The sequence below is a fragment of the Ammospiza caudacuta genome, chromosome 30, assembly GCF_027887145.1.
Source record: "Ammospiza caudacuta isolate bAmmCau1 chromosome 30, bAmmCau1.pri, whole genome shotgun sequence".
NCBI classification, from domain to species: domain Eukaryota; kingdom Metazoa; phylum Chordata; class Aves; order Passeriformes; family Passerellidae; genus Ammospiza; species Ammospiza caudacuta.
Window position 1 is genome coordinate 3,818,877 of NC_080622.1, and position 17,698 is coordinate 3,836,574.

At 64.2% G+C, this 17,698-nt stretch overlaps 3 protein-coding genes across 3 annotated transcripts; 1 reads left to right on the top strand and 2 right to left on the bottom strand.

Moving 5' to 3' along the window:
- Positions 1–252: 252 nt before the first annotated feature.
- Positions 253–10,427, bottom strand: USP21 (ubiquitin specific peptidase 21). The gene is made up of 14 exons (XM_058821595.1): positions 10,357–10,427; positions 9,166–9,221; positions 8,347–9,086; positions 6,676–6,735; positions 4,753–4,876; positions 4,554–4,665; positions 4,334–4,471; positions 4,178–4,242; positions 3,984–4,087; positions 1,215–1,301; positions 1,048–1,126; positions 824–931; positions 611–725; positions 253–532 (listed from the first exon to the last, which is right to left on the bottom strand). Exons 3-14 carry the CDS (start codon positions 9,076–9,078, stop codon positions 442–444), a joined length of 1,815 nt encoding a protein of 604 aa, XP_058677578.1. The 5' UTR covers positions 9,079–9,086; positions 9,166–9,221; positions 10,357–10,427; the 3' UTR covers positions 253–441.
- Positions 9,155–10,609, top strand: LOC131569359 (uncharacterized). The gene is made up of 2 exons (XM_058821551.1): positions 9,155–9,231; positions 9,961–10,609. Exons 1-2 carry the CDS (start codon positions 9,155–9,157, stop codon positions 10,607–10,609), a joined length of 726 nt encoding a protein of 241 aa, XP_058677534.1.
- A 1-nt stretch (position 10,610) lies between these two features.
- On the bottom strand, positions 10,611–17,012 carry UFC1 (ubiquitin-fold modifier conjugating enzyme 1). The gene is made up of 6 exons (XM_058821825.1): positions 16,871–17,012; positions 16,079–16,146; positions 12,933–12,996; positions 12,768–12,844; positions 11,321–11,411; positions 10,611–10,814 (listed from the first exon to the last, which is right to left on the bottom strand). Exons 1-6 carry the CDS (start codon positions 16,991–16,993, stop codon positions 10,743–10,745), a joined length of 495 nt encoding a protein of 164 aa, XP_058677808.1. The 5' UTR covers positions 16,994–17,012; the 3' UTR covers positions 10,611–10,742.
- Between the last annotated feature and the right edge of the window lie 686 nt (positions 17,013–17,698).

Below are 17,698 nucleotides of genomic sequence, written 5' to 3' on the forward strand. Positions count from 1 at the left end.
GCGCGTTGATGGACAGCGCTCTGCGGCGGGAGGAAGCGCGACTATGGCGTTAAGCCCCGCCTACTATGCCACCAGCCAATCATCACGCACATCACGTTATCGTGACCGCGCCCAGCTACTATCAATCAACAGCAGACCACACCCCCATAAACCACGCCCGCCCAATGTCAGTCAAACGCAAACCCCGCCCCTTTAGCAACAAACCCCGCCCCCAAAGTCCCAAAACTCGGCGCTTTTTGGGTTTTTTTTTAATAAATTTATTCACAAAACCCCCCGGGGCCGCGCGGGCTGCGGCCGCTCCCCCCGCACCCTCCTCTCCGCGGGTCCGGGGGGTCCCGGGGGTTCCCGGAGGATCCCGGGGGGGTTCCCGGTGTGTCCCGGGGCAGGGTCCCGGCGGTTCCCCCGCAGCCCCGGCCCCGCAGGCGGCTCCGCTCGGGGCTCTCAGGCTCTGCGGCCGGGCGGCTCCTCCAGCTCGTAGAACAGCACGTAGCCCTCGCTGGACGGCACCTGGTTCTCGCTGATGGGCGAGACGCTGCGGGGACACCCTCAGTACCGGCCGCGGGGGCTCGGTACCGGGGCGGGGGGCACGGGAAGGGCGGGGAGCACTCACCGGGAGTCGTTGTAGACGCGCCAACCGGCGGGGTCGCGGCAGAACGCCGTGTAGTGCCCGTAGTGCACGCTGCCCGAGTGGTTGCACAGAGCGTACAGGCTGTAGACAGGGCTGCCTGCAGCACGGTGAGGGGTCAGGTTTAGGATCCCCCCACCAAACCCCAAAACACCCCAAAAAAAAACCCCCAAAACTCCCCCCGGGAGCTCTCCTCACCCGCCTTCTCGCTGGCGAACTCGCGCAGGTTGAGCTGCTGCAGCGGGAAGTCCACGAAGACGGAGCATTTCTTGATGGAGTAGCGCGTGGTGGAGAACCTGTTCAGGTCTGCCCGCGGTTAAGGGAAGGAGAAGATGGATGGGTGACCCCTGTGCTGCCCACCCATCCCCCAAAACCCCCCCCCAAAAAAATTTGGGGGTGCCCCCCAGATTGCCAAAGGATACGGAGCACCAGGATGCGTGGGAAGCGCTGGATCGTCAACTTCTTGGTGCTGCGCGTGCGCTGCCGGCACTTGTCACACACCTGAGGGGCCAGGGGACATCAGGGACGCTTTGGGGACAAATTGGGGGGTTCGGGGAGAGGGTCCCCGTGGGGGGGTTCATCCTCTCACCGGGGCGTTCTCCGAGTCCAGCTCCTCCTCCTTGGTGAAGAGGCTGAAGCAGTCGTGCAGCGAGACCTTGCCCCCGGCAAAGCTTTTCTGTGGGGAAGGGGGGCAGGAGGAGAATTTGGGGGGTCAGGGGGGGGATTTAGGGGTTGTGAAAGGGTTTTGGGAGGGCCCTGAGGGGGTTTTTAGGGGGGTCTGAAGCATTTTTGGGGCGGTCTGAAGGGTCTGTGGGAGGTCTGAGTAGTTTTTGGACAAGGTTTGAAGGGGTTTTGGACGGGTCTGAAGGGTTTTTGGGGTGGTCTGAGGGGGTTTTTGGACAGGTGTGAAGGGTTTTTGAGGGGGTTGAAGAGTTTTTTGAGGAGTCTGAAGGGTTTTTGGGGTGGTCTGAGGGGTTTTTGGACAGGTTGTGAAGGGTTTTTGGGGGTGTTGAAGAGTTTTTTGAGTAGTCTGAAGGGTTTTTGGGGTGGTCTGAGGGGGTTTTTGGACAGGTGTGAAGGGTTTTTGGAGGGGTTGAAGAGTTTCTTGAGGAGTCTGAAGGGTTTTTGGGGTGGTCTGAGGAGCTTTTGGATGGCTCTGAAGGGTTTTTGGGGCCCTGAGGGGCTTTTAGGGGGTCTGAAGCATTTTTGGGGCGGTCTGAAGGGTTTGTGGGAGGTCTGAGTAGTTTTTGGACAAGGTTTGAAGGGGTTTTGGACGGGTCTGAAGGGTTTTTGGGGTGGTCTGAGGGGGTTTTTGGACAGGTGTGAAGGGTTTTTGGGGGGGTTGAAGAGTTTCTTGAGGAGTCTGAAGGGTTTTTGGGGTGGTCTGAGGAGCTTTTGGATGGCTCTGAAGGGTTTTTGGGGCCCTGAGGGGCTTTTAGGGGGTCTGAAGCATTTTTGGGGCGGTCTGAAGGGTTTGTGGGAGGTCTGAGTAGTTTTTGGACAAGGTTTGAAGGGGTTTTGGACGGGTCTGAAGGGTTTTTGGGGTGGTCTGAGGGGGTTTTTGGACAGGTGTGAAGGGTTTTTGGGGGGGTTGAGCTTTTTGAGGAGTCTGAAGAGTTTTTGGGGGGTCTGAGGAGCTTTTGGATGGCTCTGAAGGGTTTTTGGGGGTCTGGGGGTTTTTCTGGGCGGTCTGAAGGGTTTTTTGGGAAGTCTGAAGCATTTTGCGGGGGATCCGAGGCGTTTTTGGAGGAGTCTGAAGAGTTTTAGGGGGGGTCTGAGGGTTTTTTTGGGGTGTGAAGAGTTTTTTGGGGTGGTCTGAAGCATTTTGGGAGGGATCTGAAGGGGTGTTGGGAGGTCTGAGGGGTTTTTAGGGGATCTGAGGGGGTTTTGAACAGGTCTGAAGCATTTTGGGGGTTCTGAAGGGTTTTTGTGGGGGTCTGCAGGGTTTTTGGGGGTCTGAAGAGTTTTTGGGGGAGTCTGAAGGGTTTTTTGATAGGTCAGAGGGATTTTAGGGGATCTGAAGGTTTTGAGGGATCTGAAGGGTTTTTGGGAGGATCTGAAAGGTTTTCGGAGGAGTCTGAAGGGTTTTGTGGGGGTCTGAAGAGTTTTTGGGGGAGTCTGAAGGGTTTTTGGATAGGTCAGAGGGATTTTAGGGGATCTGAAGGTTTTGAGGGATCTGAAGGGTTTTTGGGAGGATCTGAAAGGTTTTTGGAGGAGTCTGAAAGGTTTTGTGGGGGTCTGAAGAGTTTTTGGGGGAGTCTGAAGGGTTTTTGGATAGGTCAGAGGGATTTTAGGGGATCTGAAGGTTTTGAGGGATCTGAAGGGTTTTTGGGAGGATCTGAAAGGTTTTCGGAGGAGTCTGAAGGGTTTTTTGGGGGTCTGAAGAGTTTTTGGGGGAGTCTGAAGGGTTTTTTGATAGGTCAGAGGGATTTTAGGGGATCTGAAGGTTTTGAGGGATCTGAAGGGTTTTTGGGAGGATCTGAAAGGTTTTCGGAGGAGTCTGAAGGGTTTTTTGGGGGTCTGAAGAGTTTCTGGGGGAGTCTGAAGGGTTTTTGGATAGGTCAGAGGGATTTTAGGGGGTCTGAAGGTTTTGAGGGATCTGAAGGGTTTTTGGGAGGATCTGAAAGGTTTTCGGAGGAGTCTGAAGGGTTTTGTGGGGGTCTGAAGAGTTTCTGGGGGAGTCTGAAGGGTTTTTGGATAGGTCAGAGGGATTTTAGGGGATCTGAAGGTTTTGAGGGATCTGAAGGGTTTTTGGGAGGATCTGAAAGGTTTTTGGAGGAGTCTGAAAGGTTTTGTGGGGGTCTGAAGAGTTTTTGGGGGAGTCTGAAGGGTTTTTGGATAGGTCAGAGGGATTTTAGGGGATCTGAAGGTTTTGAGGGATCTGAAGGGTTTTTGGGAGGATCTGAAAGGTTTTTGGAGGAGTCTGAAGGGTTTTTTGGGGCTCTGAAGAGTTTCTGGGGGAGTCTGAAGGGTTTTTGGATAGGTCAGAGGGATTTTAGGGGGTCTGAAGGTTTTGAGGGATCTGAAGGGTTTTTGGGAGGATCTGAAAGGTTTTTGGAGGAGTCTGAAAGGTTTTTTGGGCGTCTGAAGAGTTTTTGGGGGAGTCTGAAGGGTTTTTGGATAGGTCAGAGGGATTTTAGGGGATCTGAAGGTTTTGAGGGATCTGAAGGGTTTTTGGGAGGATCTGAAAGGTTTTTGGAGGAGTCTGAAAGGTTTTTTGGGCGTCTGAAGAGTTTTTGGGGGAGTCTGAAGGGTTTTTGGATAGGTCAGAGGGATTTTAGGGGGTCTGAAGGTTTTGAGGGATCTGAAGGGTTTTTGGGGGGGATCTGCAGGGTTTTTGGGGGTCACCCCACCCTACCTTTGGGATGGGCAGCGAGAGGTCGCAGAACACCTCGAAGGTGGTGGAGCGGTAGCCGCAGGCCTGGCACTTGAGGCAGCTCTTCAGCTGCCCCACAAAGAGATCTGGGGGGCAAAGAGGGGGCTCAGAGGGGGCACCCCCAGAGGTTTTGGGGTCCCAGGGGAGGGGGGCACACCCCCATTACCAGCGCTCACCCACGATCTTGCTGTCCTCCCTCTCCAGGTAGCGCTTCCACATCTGGTTGGCGCGCTCGTCGTCGCTGCAAAGGTGACACCGAGGCGACGTTGGGGTGACAGCCGTCGCCAAAATCGGGGTTCCCCCTCCCCAAAAAGCCTCCCCCCTTCTCTCACCTGAGCGTTTCGGGGTCCTCCAGGGCCGGGGCTCTCCGTGTGTCCGACAGGATGCTGGGGGTGCGCCGGCCCTTCCGGTTGATCTCCACGTGCAGCCGGTCCATGAAGAACTTGAGGAATTCCTGCGCGTCCTGCTGGCTGTGGGGACGCTCGGTGGCACTTTGTCCCCTTGGGGGAGGGGGGGTGTCCCCAAAAGGGTGTTTTTGGGGGGATATCTCACCTGTAACCCGTGAAGGAGGGCACGTATTTCTGGAACACGGCCTTGAAGCGCCCGGGGTTGACGGCCTCGGAGGAGTCGGGGTGCCAGAGGGCGGCGATGACATCGGCGAAGGCTGCGGGGACAGCGGGGACACGGCGGGCTCAGCGCCCCCTGAGGGGGTTCTGGAACGTTCTGGGGGGGTTTTGGGGCTCCGTCCCACCTTCGGTGAGCTCCTGGGGGGCGCGGGGGCCGGGGGGCTGCTCCTGCTGGAAGTCGCGGCGCAGGCAGTAATCGCGCAGGGGCTTGGTGCTGCTCAGGCACTGCAGCACGGCGTTCATGAAGCACTGAGGGGACACCGCGGGGACATCACGGCGTGTGGCACTGTCACCAGGGCTCCCTCAGGGTGGCCCCGCTGTCCCGTGGCGCTGGGGGTACCCGGGGATGTGATGGCCCCAGTGGGATGGGGCTGCGGTGGGACAGCACAAAGAGGGTCGGGGACACTGAGGGGACGCCCAGGGGACACCAAGGGACACTTAAAGGACACCAAAGGGACCTCAGATCCCTCCCACAGGCCAGGACAGAGGGACAGGAGGGCTGGGGACTGTGGGGACAGCGCTGTGGGGCTGGGGGACATCCCCAGCAGGACAGGACCACGAGCCTGGGGGACCCCGAGGTGACCCCAAATCCCTCCCACAGGCCAGGACAGAGGGACAGGAGGGTTGGGGACCGTGGGGACAGCGCTGTGGGGCTCTGGGAATGTGACAAACCAGCAGGACAGGAGGATGGAACCATGGCCACCAAGGCTGGGGGACCCCGAGGTGACCCCAAATCCCTCCCACACCCCAGAACACAGGGACAGGAGGGTTGGGGACCCTGGGGACAGCACGGTGGGGCTGGGGGAGCTCTGGGAATGTGACATCCCAGCAGGACAAGAAGATGGGACCAAGGCCACTGAGCCTGGGAGACCTCAAAGTGACCCCAAATCCCTTCCACAGGCCAGGACAGGAGAGCTGGGGACCCCCAGGTGGCCCCGAGGTGACCCCAAATCCCTCCTGCACCCCAGGACAGAGGGACAGGAGGGTTGGGGACCGTGGGGACAGCGCTGTGGGGCTCTGGGAATGTGACAAACCAGCAGGACAGGAGGATGGAACCATGGCCACCAAGGCTGGGGGACCCCGAGGTGACCCCGAATTGACCCCAAATCCCTTCCACAGGCCAGGAGGGTTGGGGACCCCGAGGTGACCCCAAATCTCTCCCATACCCCAGAGGGACAGGAGGGTTGGGGACAGCACTGTGGGGCTGGCGGGGGGGGATTTGGGAATGTGACATCCCAGCAGGACAGGAGGACAGGACCACGGCCACTGAGCCTGGGAGACCCCAAAGTGACCCCAAATCCCTCCCACAGGCCAGGACAGGAGAGCTGGGGACCCTCAGGTGGCCCCGAGGTGATCCCAAATCCCTCCTGCACCCCAGGACAGAGGGACAGCAGGGTTGGGGACCCTGAGGACAGCGCTGTGGGGCTCTGAGAATGTGACATCCCAGCAGGACAGGAGCACAGGACCATGGCCACCAAGTATGGTGGACTCCAAGGGGACCCCGAGGTGACCCCAAATCCCTCCCGCACCCCAGAACACAGGGACAGGAGGGTTGGGGACCCTGGGGACAGCACGGTGGGGCTGGGGCAGCTCTGGGAATGTGACATCCCAGCAGGACAAGAAGATGGGACCAAGGCCACTGAGCTTGGGGGACCTCGAGGTGACACCAAATCCCTCCCACAGGCCAGGACAGGAGAGCTGGGGACCCCCAGGTGACCCCGAGGTGATCCCAAATCCCTCCTGCACCCCAGAAGAGAAGGACAGCAGGGTTGGGGACCCCAAGGTGACCCCAAATCCCTTCAACAGCCCAGGGCAGAGGGACAGGAGGGTTGGGGACCCTGAGGTGACCCCAAATCCCTCCCACAGCCCAGGCCAGGAGAGATGGGGACCCCAAGGCGATCCCAGATCCCTCCTGCACCCCAGAACAGAGGGACAGGAGGGTTGGGGACCCCGAGGTGACCCCAAATCCCTCCCACAGCCCAGGCCAGAGGGAAAATAGGGTTGGGGATCCCAAATCCCTTCCCGGGAGGGTCTCGCCGCCCTCTTACCGTGTTGCCCAAATTCCTGAGGCCGACGTGGCCCGAGCCCAGCAGCAGCGTGTGGTGTGTCTGGGGGGGACACAGCGAGGGACACGCGGTGAGCCACACCCCGTCCCCCTGGGTGTCCCCCTCGGTGTCCCCCCGGGTGTCCCCCCGGGTGTCCCCCCACCGGCGGTGCCTTCACCTCTCCGGTGACCAGCAGCAGCCCCATGACCGCCGTGTGCACCACGGACTCGGCGATGTCGGTGCCGCGGCCCGGCAGCTCCCGGCGGGGCAGCAGCGAGCGCTGCAGCTTCCGCGGCAGCTCCGCCACCAGCGTGGCTCCCTGCAGCCCCGGCATGGCCGCCGCGGCTCCCGGTGGCACCGGCGGCGGCGGCACCGGTCACCGCGGCGCGCCCTCCTCCCCCTCAGCTCATTAGCTGATCCGATTCCCCCGCGCTATTCTGGGCTCATCCCGGGGGGATTAATTAGCCGGAGCTGCCGCCCCTGCGGGGTAAACACCCCCCAAAAATCCCCCCGTGGTTTCCACAGAGGGGTTCTGGGGGGCTGGCGGGGATGAGGGACACGCTGTGACAGCGCTGGGGACATCGCGAGGGGGGGACAAGGCAGGGTGGCCGTGGCCTGGTGGCGTTGTGGGGATTACGATCGCCCCACACGTGGCACGGCAGGTGAGGGGTGGGGAGGGGGGGGGCACGGATGCGGAAACGGGGAGGGGGCGGCGGCCACCTCGGTGTCACCTCAGTGTCACCAGAGTGCCACCGGTCACTTGTGGTCACTCTGGAGCTGTGTGGACACAAGGATGGCACCGGCCACCTGAGCTGGGGGGACAGCAGCGACCCCACCCCAGAGCCGTGGGGGTCCCCAAAACAGGACTGGAGCGGGGACAGGTGAGAGGGCCACCACTGTGCCACCCTGGCGATGTCACCCAGCCTCAGCAGGGACACAAAGTGTCCCCAGGATGGGGACAGCGTGGGGGTCTCAACATGTCCCCAACGCTGGGGACACTGTGGGGGTCTCAAAGTATCCCTGAGGATGGGGACAGCATGGGGGGGTCTCAAAATGTCCCAAAAGCTAGGGACAGTTTGGGGGTCTCAAAATGTCCCAAAAGCTAGGGACACTTTGGGGGTCTCAAAATGTCCCCAAAGCTGGGGACATTGAAAGGACCACAAAACGTCCCAGAGAATGGGGACAGTGTGGGAGTCACAAAATGTCCCCTACCCTGGGGACGCTATGGGGGTCTGAAAATGTCCCCGAGGATGGGGACACTGTGGGGGTGGCAAAATGTCCCCAAGGCTGGGGACAGCGTGGGGTTTGCAAAATATCCTCGAGGCTGGGGAGACTGCAGGGGTCACAAAATGTCCCCGAGACTGGGGACACTGTGGGGGTCCCAAAACATCCCAAAAGCTGGAGACAGCATTGGAATCACAAAACGTCCCCAAGGTTGGGGACACCGTGGGGGTGGCAAAATGTCCCCAAGGCTGGGGACAGTGTGAGGGGTCTCAAAATGTCCCAAAACCTGGGGACGCTGCTGGCATCTCAACACGTCCCCAAACCTGGGGACACTGCAGGGGTCACAAAACGTCTGTCTGCAAAGCTGGGGACACTGAGAGGGCCTCAAAATGTCCCCAGGGCTGGGGACACGGATGCCCCACCCCACACCCATCCCTCGCGGTCCCTTACCGCGGCCTTGTCCTCGGCGCGGCCGCTCGCGGGGCTGCCGGGGCCGTGTCCGAAGGCGGGCTCGGGGCGGGCGCGGGGGCCGCCCTCGGGGCGCACGGAGAGCAGCGCCGCGGTGCCTTTGCCGTCGGGCCCGGTGCTCACGGTGACCCTGCGCAGCGAGGAGCTCCGGCGGAGCGCCAGCGCGCCCGCACCCAGCGGGTGCCCGCAGTCCCTGAGCACCAAGCGGCTCAGCGCCACCGCCACGTCCTCGGCGCGGCTGGGGACACCGGCGACACCGCCACCGCCACCTCCTCCTCCCTGGCTCAGGTCGCCGATGCTGATGGATTTGGAGCGGGCCAGGTTGCTCCGGCGGCGCTCGGCCGCGCTGGGCAGCGAGAAGGAGGCGCTGCCGGGCACCTGCGGGGCTCCCCCGGGCACCCTCACGCCGTGATCGGCCTTGAGCGGCCCCCGGCGTCCCCCCGGCCCGCGGGGAGCGGGGTCCCCCCGTTTGGCCGCCCGGCCCCGCTCCAGCTCCAGCTTCTTGGGCCGGGGGTCGTCGTGGGGCGGCGGGGGCCGGGGGGGCAGCAGGCGCAGTTTGGGGGCCGGGCTGAGCCCGTTGGGGGCCGCATGGCGCTCCTGGCTCAGCGCTCGGTGCCCGCTGGGCAGGCGGGAGCCCGCCCGGGGCTGCGCCGTCACCACGGGGGCACCGGCGTCCCTGGCGCGGCCCAGGCGGTGCTCCGAGGCCTGGGGCATGGCGGGGCCTGCGGGGACAGCGACAGCACGGTGACGAGGTGGCGGGGTCCAGGGGGTGGCACAAGGGCGAGGGGAAATGGCACCCACCTGCTCACAGCCCCCCGCGCCCGGCGGCCGGACACAGCGTCCCGTCGGCGGGGGCCCTGCGGGGACGTCGGGGTCACCGGGGGGACACCCAGCATCGGGGGGACCCAAAGATGGGGGGATCCCAAAGGCTCCAGGAGATCCCAAAGCTTGGGAGAATCTCAAAATCTCAGGGGACTCCAAAGCCCGGGGGATCCCAAAGCTCAGGGGGAGCCCAAAGCTCAGGGGGATCCCAAAGCTCAGGGGGAGCCCAAAGCTCAGGGGGAGCCCAAAGCTCAGGGGGTCACCAAAGCTCAGGGGGTCACCAAAGATCGGGGGGACACCAAAGATCGGGGGGATCCCAAAGCTCGAGAGGACCCCAAAGCTCGGGGGACCTCAAAACCTCGGGGGGATCTCAAAGCCTCGGGGGGATCTCAAAGCCTCGGGGGGATCCCAAAGCTCGGGGGAACCCAAAACTCGAGACGACCCCAAAGCTCAGGGGGAACCCAAAACTCGAGAGGACCCCAAAGCTCAGGGGATCCCAAAGCTCGGGGGATCCCAAAGCCTCGGGGGATCCCAAAGCTCGGGAGGACCGCAAAGCTTTGGGGGACCCCAAAACCTCGGGGTACCTCAAAGCTCAGGGGGACACAAAGCTTGGGGGGACCCCAAAGCTCGGGCCCAGCCGCACCCCCCGGGGTCCCCCCAAAGCGGTTCCCGCACCCCCGGGCCCGCAGCTCCCCGCACCCCCCGGGGGTCCCCCCAAAGCGGTTCCCGCACCCCCCGGACTCAGCCCCCCGCAATCCCGGGGTCCCCCCAAAGGGGTTCCCAGGCTCAGCCCCCGCACCCCCCGGGGGACCCCCAAAGCGGTTCCCGCAGCCCCCCCGGACCCCTCCCGGTGCCCCCATCACCCCCCGCCCCTCAGGGCCCCGCCCCCCTCTCCGGGCCCGGGGTTCCTCACCGGGGGTCTCCCCTGCGCTCCCCCCCCCACCCCGGTTCCCCCCTCCCCTATCCCGGTACCCCCCTGAGGCGCTCCCGCTGCCCCCCCCATCATCCCGGTACCCCCCCGCCCCCCGGGGCCCTGTCCCGCACCCCCCGCCCGGCCCCGCCGCTCCCCTGGGGGGGGTGTCCGCTGTCCCCGAGCCCCCCCAGCCCCAAGTGCGGCCCCCCTCGCCCCCCTGCGCCCCTCGGCGGGGTCGCCCCGCGGTCCCCCCGCACCTCCCGCGGGCCGCCATGGCAACAACTCCCGCCGCACCCGCCGCCATCTTTGTGCCTCCCTCAGCCGGCCCCGCCCCCGGCGGCCTCGCCGCTGGATCTGCGCATGCGCCGCCCTCCCGACCACGCCCCCTCGCGCCGCGCGTCGCCATGGAAACCGCGCGGCGTCTTAAAGGGGCCGCGACCCTCTCGGGTTTTTGGTGGGGGACGCACAAATCCCCTCCGCGTCACCCCCAAAATAACAAACCGCCACTAAATCGGGGTTCAGCGTTTATTGGGGAGCAGCAGCGAAGCGGTGGGGAGGGGTGGCAGCAGCTGGGAGGGGAATGGGGGACCCCCAAGGAGGGGGGACCCCCAAAGTGGGACCCCCCAAGGTCCCCCCAAGTTGGTCACTTGTCCTTGTGCTGGATGAGGCCTTTGGAGATCAGGTCCGGGATCTCCACGGCCAGCCAGGGACCCAGCTGTGGGGACAGGGGTCAGCGGGGTGGGGACACCCCCAGAACGTGTCACCCGCCTCAGTGTCACACCCCAAGAACGCGTCACCCCCCCCCTTGGTGTCACACCCCCAGAATGTGACAGCTCCCCTCAGTGTCACAACCCCAAGAAGAGGTCACTTCCCCCTTGGTGTCACACCCCCAGAATGTGACAGCTCCCCTCAGTGTCACAACCCCAAGAACAGGTCACTTCCCCCTTGGTGTCACACCTCCTGTATGGGCGTTACCCTCTCGGTGTCACCCCCCCACAGGTGTCACCCCCCCCCCACACAGGTGTCACCCCCCCAGACTGGGTGACCCCCCCTCGGTGTCACCCCCCCCCGTCCCGTGTCACGCTCCCTCTATGGATGTCACCCCGCTCAGTGTCACAACCCCCCACCCCAAAAATCTGACAGCCCCCCTTCAGTGCCACCCCCGTGTCCCCCCCCCCACCCCTCCCCGGTGCCACCCCCGGTGCCACCCCCGGTGCTCACCCCCAGTGCCATCAGGTGTGCCAGCCCGAACTTGGGCACGTTCCTGGCCCACAGGGGCTTGAAGTGGTCACTGAGGCAGATCTTACCCCCCCTGGGCGGGCATTGAGCTGTCAGAGCCCCCCCGGGACCCCCCAAAACCTTCCCAGGACCCCCCCCCAATGACCCTAGAACCCCCTAAGCCCCCCCTGGATCCTCCAATCCCCCCCAAAACCCCCAAACCTCCCCCCTAAGCCCCAAAATCCTCCCCAGGATCCCTCCCAGAATCCCCCCAAAACTCCTCAGACCCCCCCGCCCCCCAAAACACCTCAATCCCCCCAGGATCCTCCCAAGCTTCCCCCCCAAACCCCAAAATCCTCCCCAGGACCCCCCAAGACCCCTCTCAGACCCACCTGAGCCCCAGACTCCCCCCCCCAAGCACCCCCAGGACCCCCCCAAACCCCCAAGTGCTCCCCAAGCCCCCTCCAGGGACCCCCCAAAACACCTCAAAGCCCCCCCAAAACACCTCAAACCCCCTGGGGACCTCCCCCCAAAGCCCCTCAAACTCCCCCAAAAGCCCCTCAGATCCCCCCTCAGAACCCCCAAGCCCCCTAGGACGCCCAAGCAACCCCCAGGAGCCCCCAAGCCCCCCTAAAATTCTCCCCCAAGACCCAAAACCCTCCCCAGTACCCCCCCCCCCAGCACCCCCCTAGGGACCCCCAAGCCTTCCCCAAGACCCCTCCCAGACTCTCCTGAGCCCCAGGACCCCCCAAAGCCCCCCAGGACCCACCCCCAGCACCCCCCAATCCCCTCCAAGGCCCCCAGGAATCCCCCAGGACCCCCCCAAAACACCTCAACCCCCCCAGGGACCCCTCCCAAAGCCCCTCAAACCCCCCAAAAAGCTCCTCAGACCCCCCCCCAAGACCCCTCCCAGACGCTCCCGAGCCCCAGGACCCCCCAAACCCCCCCAGGACCCCCCAATCCCCTCCAAGGCCCCCAGGAGTCCCCCAGGAGCCCCCCAAAACTCCTCCAAACCCCCCCAAAACACCTCAACCCTCCCCGGGATCCCCCCCAAAGCCCCTCAAACTCCCCCAAAAGCCCCTCAGATCCCCCCTCAGAACCCCCAAGCCCCCTAGGACGCCCAAGCAACCCCCAGGAGCCCCCAAGCCCCCCTAAAATTCTCCCCCCAAGCCCCAAAACCCTCCCCCAGCACCTCCCTAGGACCCCCAAGCCTTCCCCAAGACCCCTCCCAGACCCTCCCGAGCCCCAGGACCCCCCAAACCCCCCCAGGACCCACCCCCAGCACCCCCCAATCCCCTCCAAGGCCCCCAGGAGCCCCCCAAAACTCCTCCAAAACCCCCCCAAAACACCTCAACCCTCCCCGGGATCCCCCCCAAAGCCCCTCAAACACCCCAAAAACGCCCTCAGACCCCCCCCCCAAGCCCCCCAGGACCCCCTCCCCTCCCCTCACCGGTACATCTTGGCTGTTTTCCCGTCCAGCTCGGGGATGGCGATTTCGGGGGCGGTGCCCGGGTACGTCACCGGGATCTGGGGGGGGCAGGGGGAGGGTCAGCACCCCCAAAACCCCCCTGAGAGCCCCCCACCCCCAAAACCCCTCCCTGAGACCCCTCCTCACCTCGAACTCGATGTTGAACTCGTACTTGAGCAGCTCATGGATGTACCAGCACCTGCCCGACCACCTGGCGACACGGGGGGACCCTCAGTGACACCCCCTGAGACCCCCCCCCAAAACACCTCAGTGACCCCGAGACCCCTCTGGGACCCCCCAAAACCCCTTAGTGACCCTCAGGACCCCCTCCCCAGTCCTCCAGACCCCCCCCCGCCCCCAAAACCCCTCAGTGTGTGGGAACCAGCCAAGGATCCCCCCCAAAACCCCTCAGAGCCCCCCAGGACCCCCCCTAAAAAACCCTCAGAGCCCCCCAAAACCCCTCAGACCCCCTTAACACACCCCCAGGACCATCTCAGACCCCCCCCAAAACTCCTCAGACTCCCCCTAAGGCGGTCCCAGGACCCCCTGAGTGTGGGGAAACCCCCTCTGGGACCCCCCCAAAACCCCTCAGAGCCCCCCAAGACCCCTTCAGGACCCCCTTTAGTGTGGGGTAACCCCCTCTGGGACCCCCCCAAAACCATTCAGACTCCTCCAGGAACCCCCCCGAAAAAACCTCAGAGCCCCCCAAAACCCCTTCAGGACCCTCCCTAAAGCCCCCCCCAAAACCCCCTCTGGGACCCCCCCAAAACCATTCAGATCCCTCCAGGACCCCCCCCCCCAAAAAAAAACCCTGAACCCCTCATAACCCCTCATAACCACCTAAGGACCCCCCCCCCAAAAAAACCTCTCAGTGTGTGGGAACCAGCCAAGGATCCCCCCCCAAAACCCCTCAGAGCCCCCCAGGACCCCCCACCAAAAAACCCTCAGAGCCCCCCAAAACCCCTCAGACCCCCTTAACACACCCCCAGGACCGCCTCAGAGCCCCCCAAAACCCCTCAGAGCCCCCCAAGACCCCTTCAGGACCCCCTTTAGTGTGGGGTAACCCCCTCTGGGACCCCCCCAAAACCATTCAGATCCCTCCAGGACCCCCCCCCCCAAAAAAAACCTGAACCCCCCAAACCCCTCATAACCACCTAAGGACCCCCCCCAAAAAAAACCTCTCAGTGTGAGGGAACCAGCCAAGGATCCCCCCCCAAAACCCCTCAGAGCCCCCCAGAATCCCCCCCAAAAACCCCTCAGAGCCCCCCAAAACCCCTCAGACCCCCTTAACACACCCCCAGGACCGCCTCAGAGCCCCCCAAAACCCCTCAGACTCCCCATGAGGACCTCCGAGAAACCCCCTCTGGGACCCCCCCCAAAACCATTCAGACTCCTCCAGGACCCCCCCCCCCAAAAAAAACCCTGAACCCCTCATAACCCCTCATAACCCCCTAAGGACCCCCCCCCAAAAAAACCCCTCAGTGTGTGGGAACCAGCCAAGGATCCCCCCAAAACCCCTCAGAGCCCCCCAGGACCCCCCACCAAAAAAACCCTCAGAGCCCCCCAAAACCCCTCAGACCCCCTTAACACACCCCCAGGACCGCCTCAGACCCCCCCAAAACCCCTCAGAGCCCCCCAAGACCCCTTCAGGACCCCCTTTAGTGTGGGGTAACCCCCTCTGGGACCCCCCCAAAACCATTCAGATCCCTCCAGGACCCCCCCCCCCAAAAAAAACCTGAACCCCCCAAACCCCTCATAACCACCTAAGGACCCCCCCCCAAAAAAAAACCTCTCAGTGTGAGGGAACCAGCCAAGGATCCCCCCCAAAACCCCTCAGAGCCCCCCAGAATCCCCCCCAAAAAACCCCTCAGAGCCCCCCAAAACCCCTCAGACCCCCTTAACACACCCCCAGGACCGCCTCAGAGCCCCCCAAAACCCCTCAGACTCCCCATGAGGACCTCCGAGAAACCCCCTCTGGGACCCCCCCCAAAACCATTCAGACTCCTCCCAGGACCCCCCCCCCCAAAAAAAAACCCTGAACCCCTCATAACCCCTCATAACCCCCTAAGGACCCCCCCCCAAAAAAACCCCTCAGTGTGTGGGAACCAGCCAAGGATCCCCCCCAAAACCCCTCAGAGCCCCCCAGGACCCCCCACCAAAAAACCCTCAGAGCCCCCCAAAACCCCTCAGACCCCCTTAACACACCCCCAGGACCGCCTCAGACCCCCCCAAAACCCCTCAGAGCCCCCCAAGACCCCTTCAGGACCCCCTTTAGTGTGGGGTAACCCCCTCTGGGACCCCCCCAAAACCATTCAGATCCCTCCAGGACCCCCCCCCCCAAAAAAAACCTGAACCCCCCAAACCCCTCATAACCACCTAAGGACCCCCCCCAAAAAAAACCTCTCAGTGTGAGGGAACCAGCCAAGGATCCCCCCAAAACCCCTCAGAGCCCCCCAGAATCCCCCCCAAAAACCCCTCAGAGCCCCCCAAAACCCCTCAGACCCCCTTAACACACCCCCAGGACCGCCTCAGAGCCCCCAAAACCCCTCAGACTCCCCATGAGGACCTCCGAGAAACCCCCTCTGGGACCCCCCCCAAAACCATTCAGACTCCTCCAGGACCCCCCCCCCAAAAAAAACCCTGAACCCCTCATAACCCCTCATAACCACCTAAGGACCCCCCCCCCAAAAAAACCTCTCAGTGTGTGGGAACCAGCCAAGGATCCCCCCCAAAACCCCTCAGAGCCCCCCAGGACCCCCCCCCAAAAACCCCTCAGAGCCCCCCAAAACCCCTCAGACCCCCTTAACACACCCCCAGGACCGCCTCAGACCCCCCCCAAAACCCCTCAGAGCCCCCCAAGACCCCTTCAGGACCCCTTTAGTGTGGGGTAACCCCCTCTGCGACCCCCCCAAAACCATTCAGATCCCTCCAGGAACCCCCCCGAAAAAACCTCAGAGCCCCCCAAAACCTCTTCAGGACCCTCCCTAAACCCCCCCCCAAAACCCTTCAGACCCCCCCCAAAACCCCTCAGAGCCCCCCAAAACCCCTTCAGGACCCTCCCTAAACCCCCCCCCAAAACCCCTCAGAGCCCCCCCAAAACCCCTCAGAGCCCCCCCCCCCCCCCCATCTCCGGGACCCCGGGGACCCCCCCCGGTCACCGAGCAGCCCCCCCAGGGCCCCCCAAATTCCCTCAGAGCCCTCCCCGGTTCTGGGACCTCGCCCCGGTCACCGGAGCAGCCCCGGGGGGGGTTTGTGACAATCACGGGGGGTCCCGGAGCCCCCTCCCCCCTTACCGGGTGCCCTCGGGGTTGGACTCCAGGCGGAACCAATCGGTGTCAGCCCGTTTGTTGTTCTCCACGTACTGCCGGGATACCGGGGGGGGTCACCGGGGGTTACCGGGACCGGGGGAGCGGTACCGGGAAGGGGGACACCGAGGGGGGGGATACCGGGAGTGTCATGGGGGACACCGGGGGGACACCGAAAGGGACCGGGAGACACCGAGAGTGCATCGAGGGATACCGGGAGTATCGAGGGGACACCGGGACACACCGGGGGGACGCCAGGGGAGACCGGAGGACACCGAGGGGTGACAGGGGAGATGGAACGGGGGACACCGGGACGGATTGAGGGACACCGGGGGTATCGAGGGGACTCATGGGGGGACAGCGGGTGGGACAGGGGGACACCGGGGGCACACAGGGAGTATCGAGAAGACACCGGGGGGGACCGGGGGATACCGGGGGGACACCGGGACTACTGAGGGGACACCGGGTGGGTGAAATAGGACATCAAGGCGGGACACGGGCGGGATTGAGGGACACCGGGAGTACCGAAGGGACTCACGGGGGAACACCGGGTGGGACCGAGGGACACGGGGGGGTGACACCGGGAGTATCGAGGAGACACCGGGGGACACCGGCGTGGACATGGGGGTGGTCTGGGAGATGGAGGGAAGCAGCGGAGGGACACCGCAGCGACACCGCGAGGGGAAAACCGGGAGGGATTTGAGACACCGGGAGAGCCCCGAGACGGAACGGAAGCACGGCCAGGCGGCATCCGTGAGGGGAGGAACGCCACGCACGCACCTGGATGAGCGCCCGGTACTCCTCTCGCAGCCGCTCGGCCCAGCCCTCGCGGTCCCGCGGCCCCGCCGGTGCCCGCAGCAGCGGCAGCTCCGCCACCGCCCGCCGCGCCGCCGCGTCCGCCATGGCCGGGCCCCGCCATGCCGCCCCGCCGGACGTGACGTCACGCCGCCACCCCGGCACGGAGCCGCCATCTTGTCTACGGGAGCGGCGGGCGCTGTGACGTCATCGCCGCCATCTTGGGTTAGGGCGCGCCCGGTGCGTGAGGCGGCGCCGCCATCTTTAGTGAGGGCAGAGAGGCGAGGAGGTGGGCGGGGCTTGGCTGAGGGGGCGGCACCCACAGCCAAGGGACCGCCCCCTCCTCAGAGACCCCCCCCACAGCAACGGGGACCCCCCCTAAAGAGCAATGGGGACCCTCGACAGGCTCAGGGACCCCCCCCATAGCAGCAGGGACCCCCCCCCCAAACAGCGACAGGGACCCTCTGACAGGTCCAGGGACCCCACCCCACAGGCTCAGGGACCGCCCCCTCCTTAGAGACCCCCCCAACAGGGACAGAGACCCCCCGCAAACAGCGACGGGGACTCCCCGACAGGCCCAGGGACACCCCCCTGCAACCGGGACCCCCCTCAAAACCCCAAGGACCCCCCAACAGCCACAGAGACCCCCCCCCCCCAAACAGCAATGGGGACCCCCCTCAAAGCCCCATGGTCCCCCCAGCCCAAATGACACCCCCACAGCCCCAAGGACCCCCCAGCCCCAATTCCAAAGACGCGGGGGGATGTTCAGGGCTTTATTTGGGGGTCTCGGGGGATCTCAGGGCTGCGTCTGGG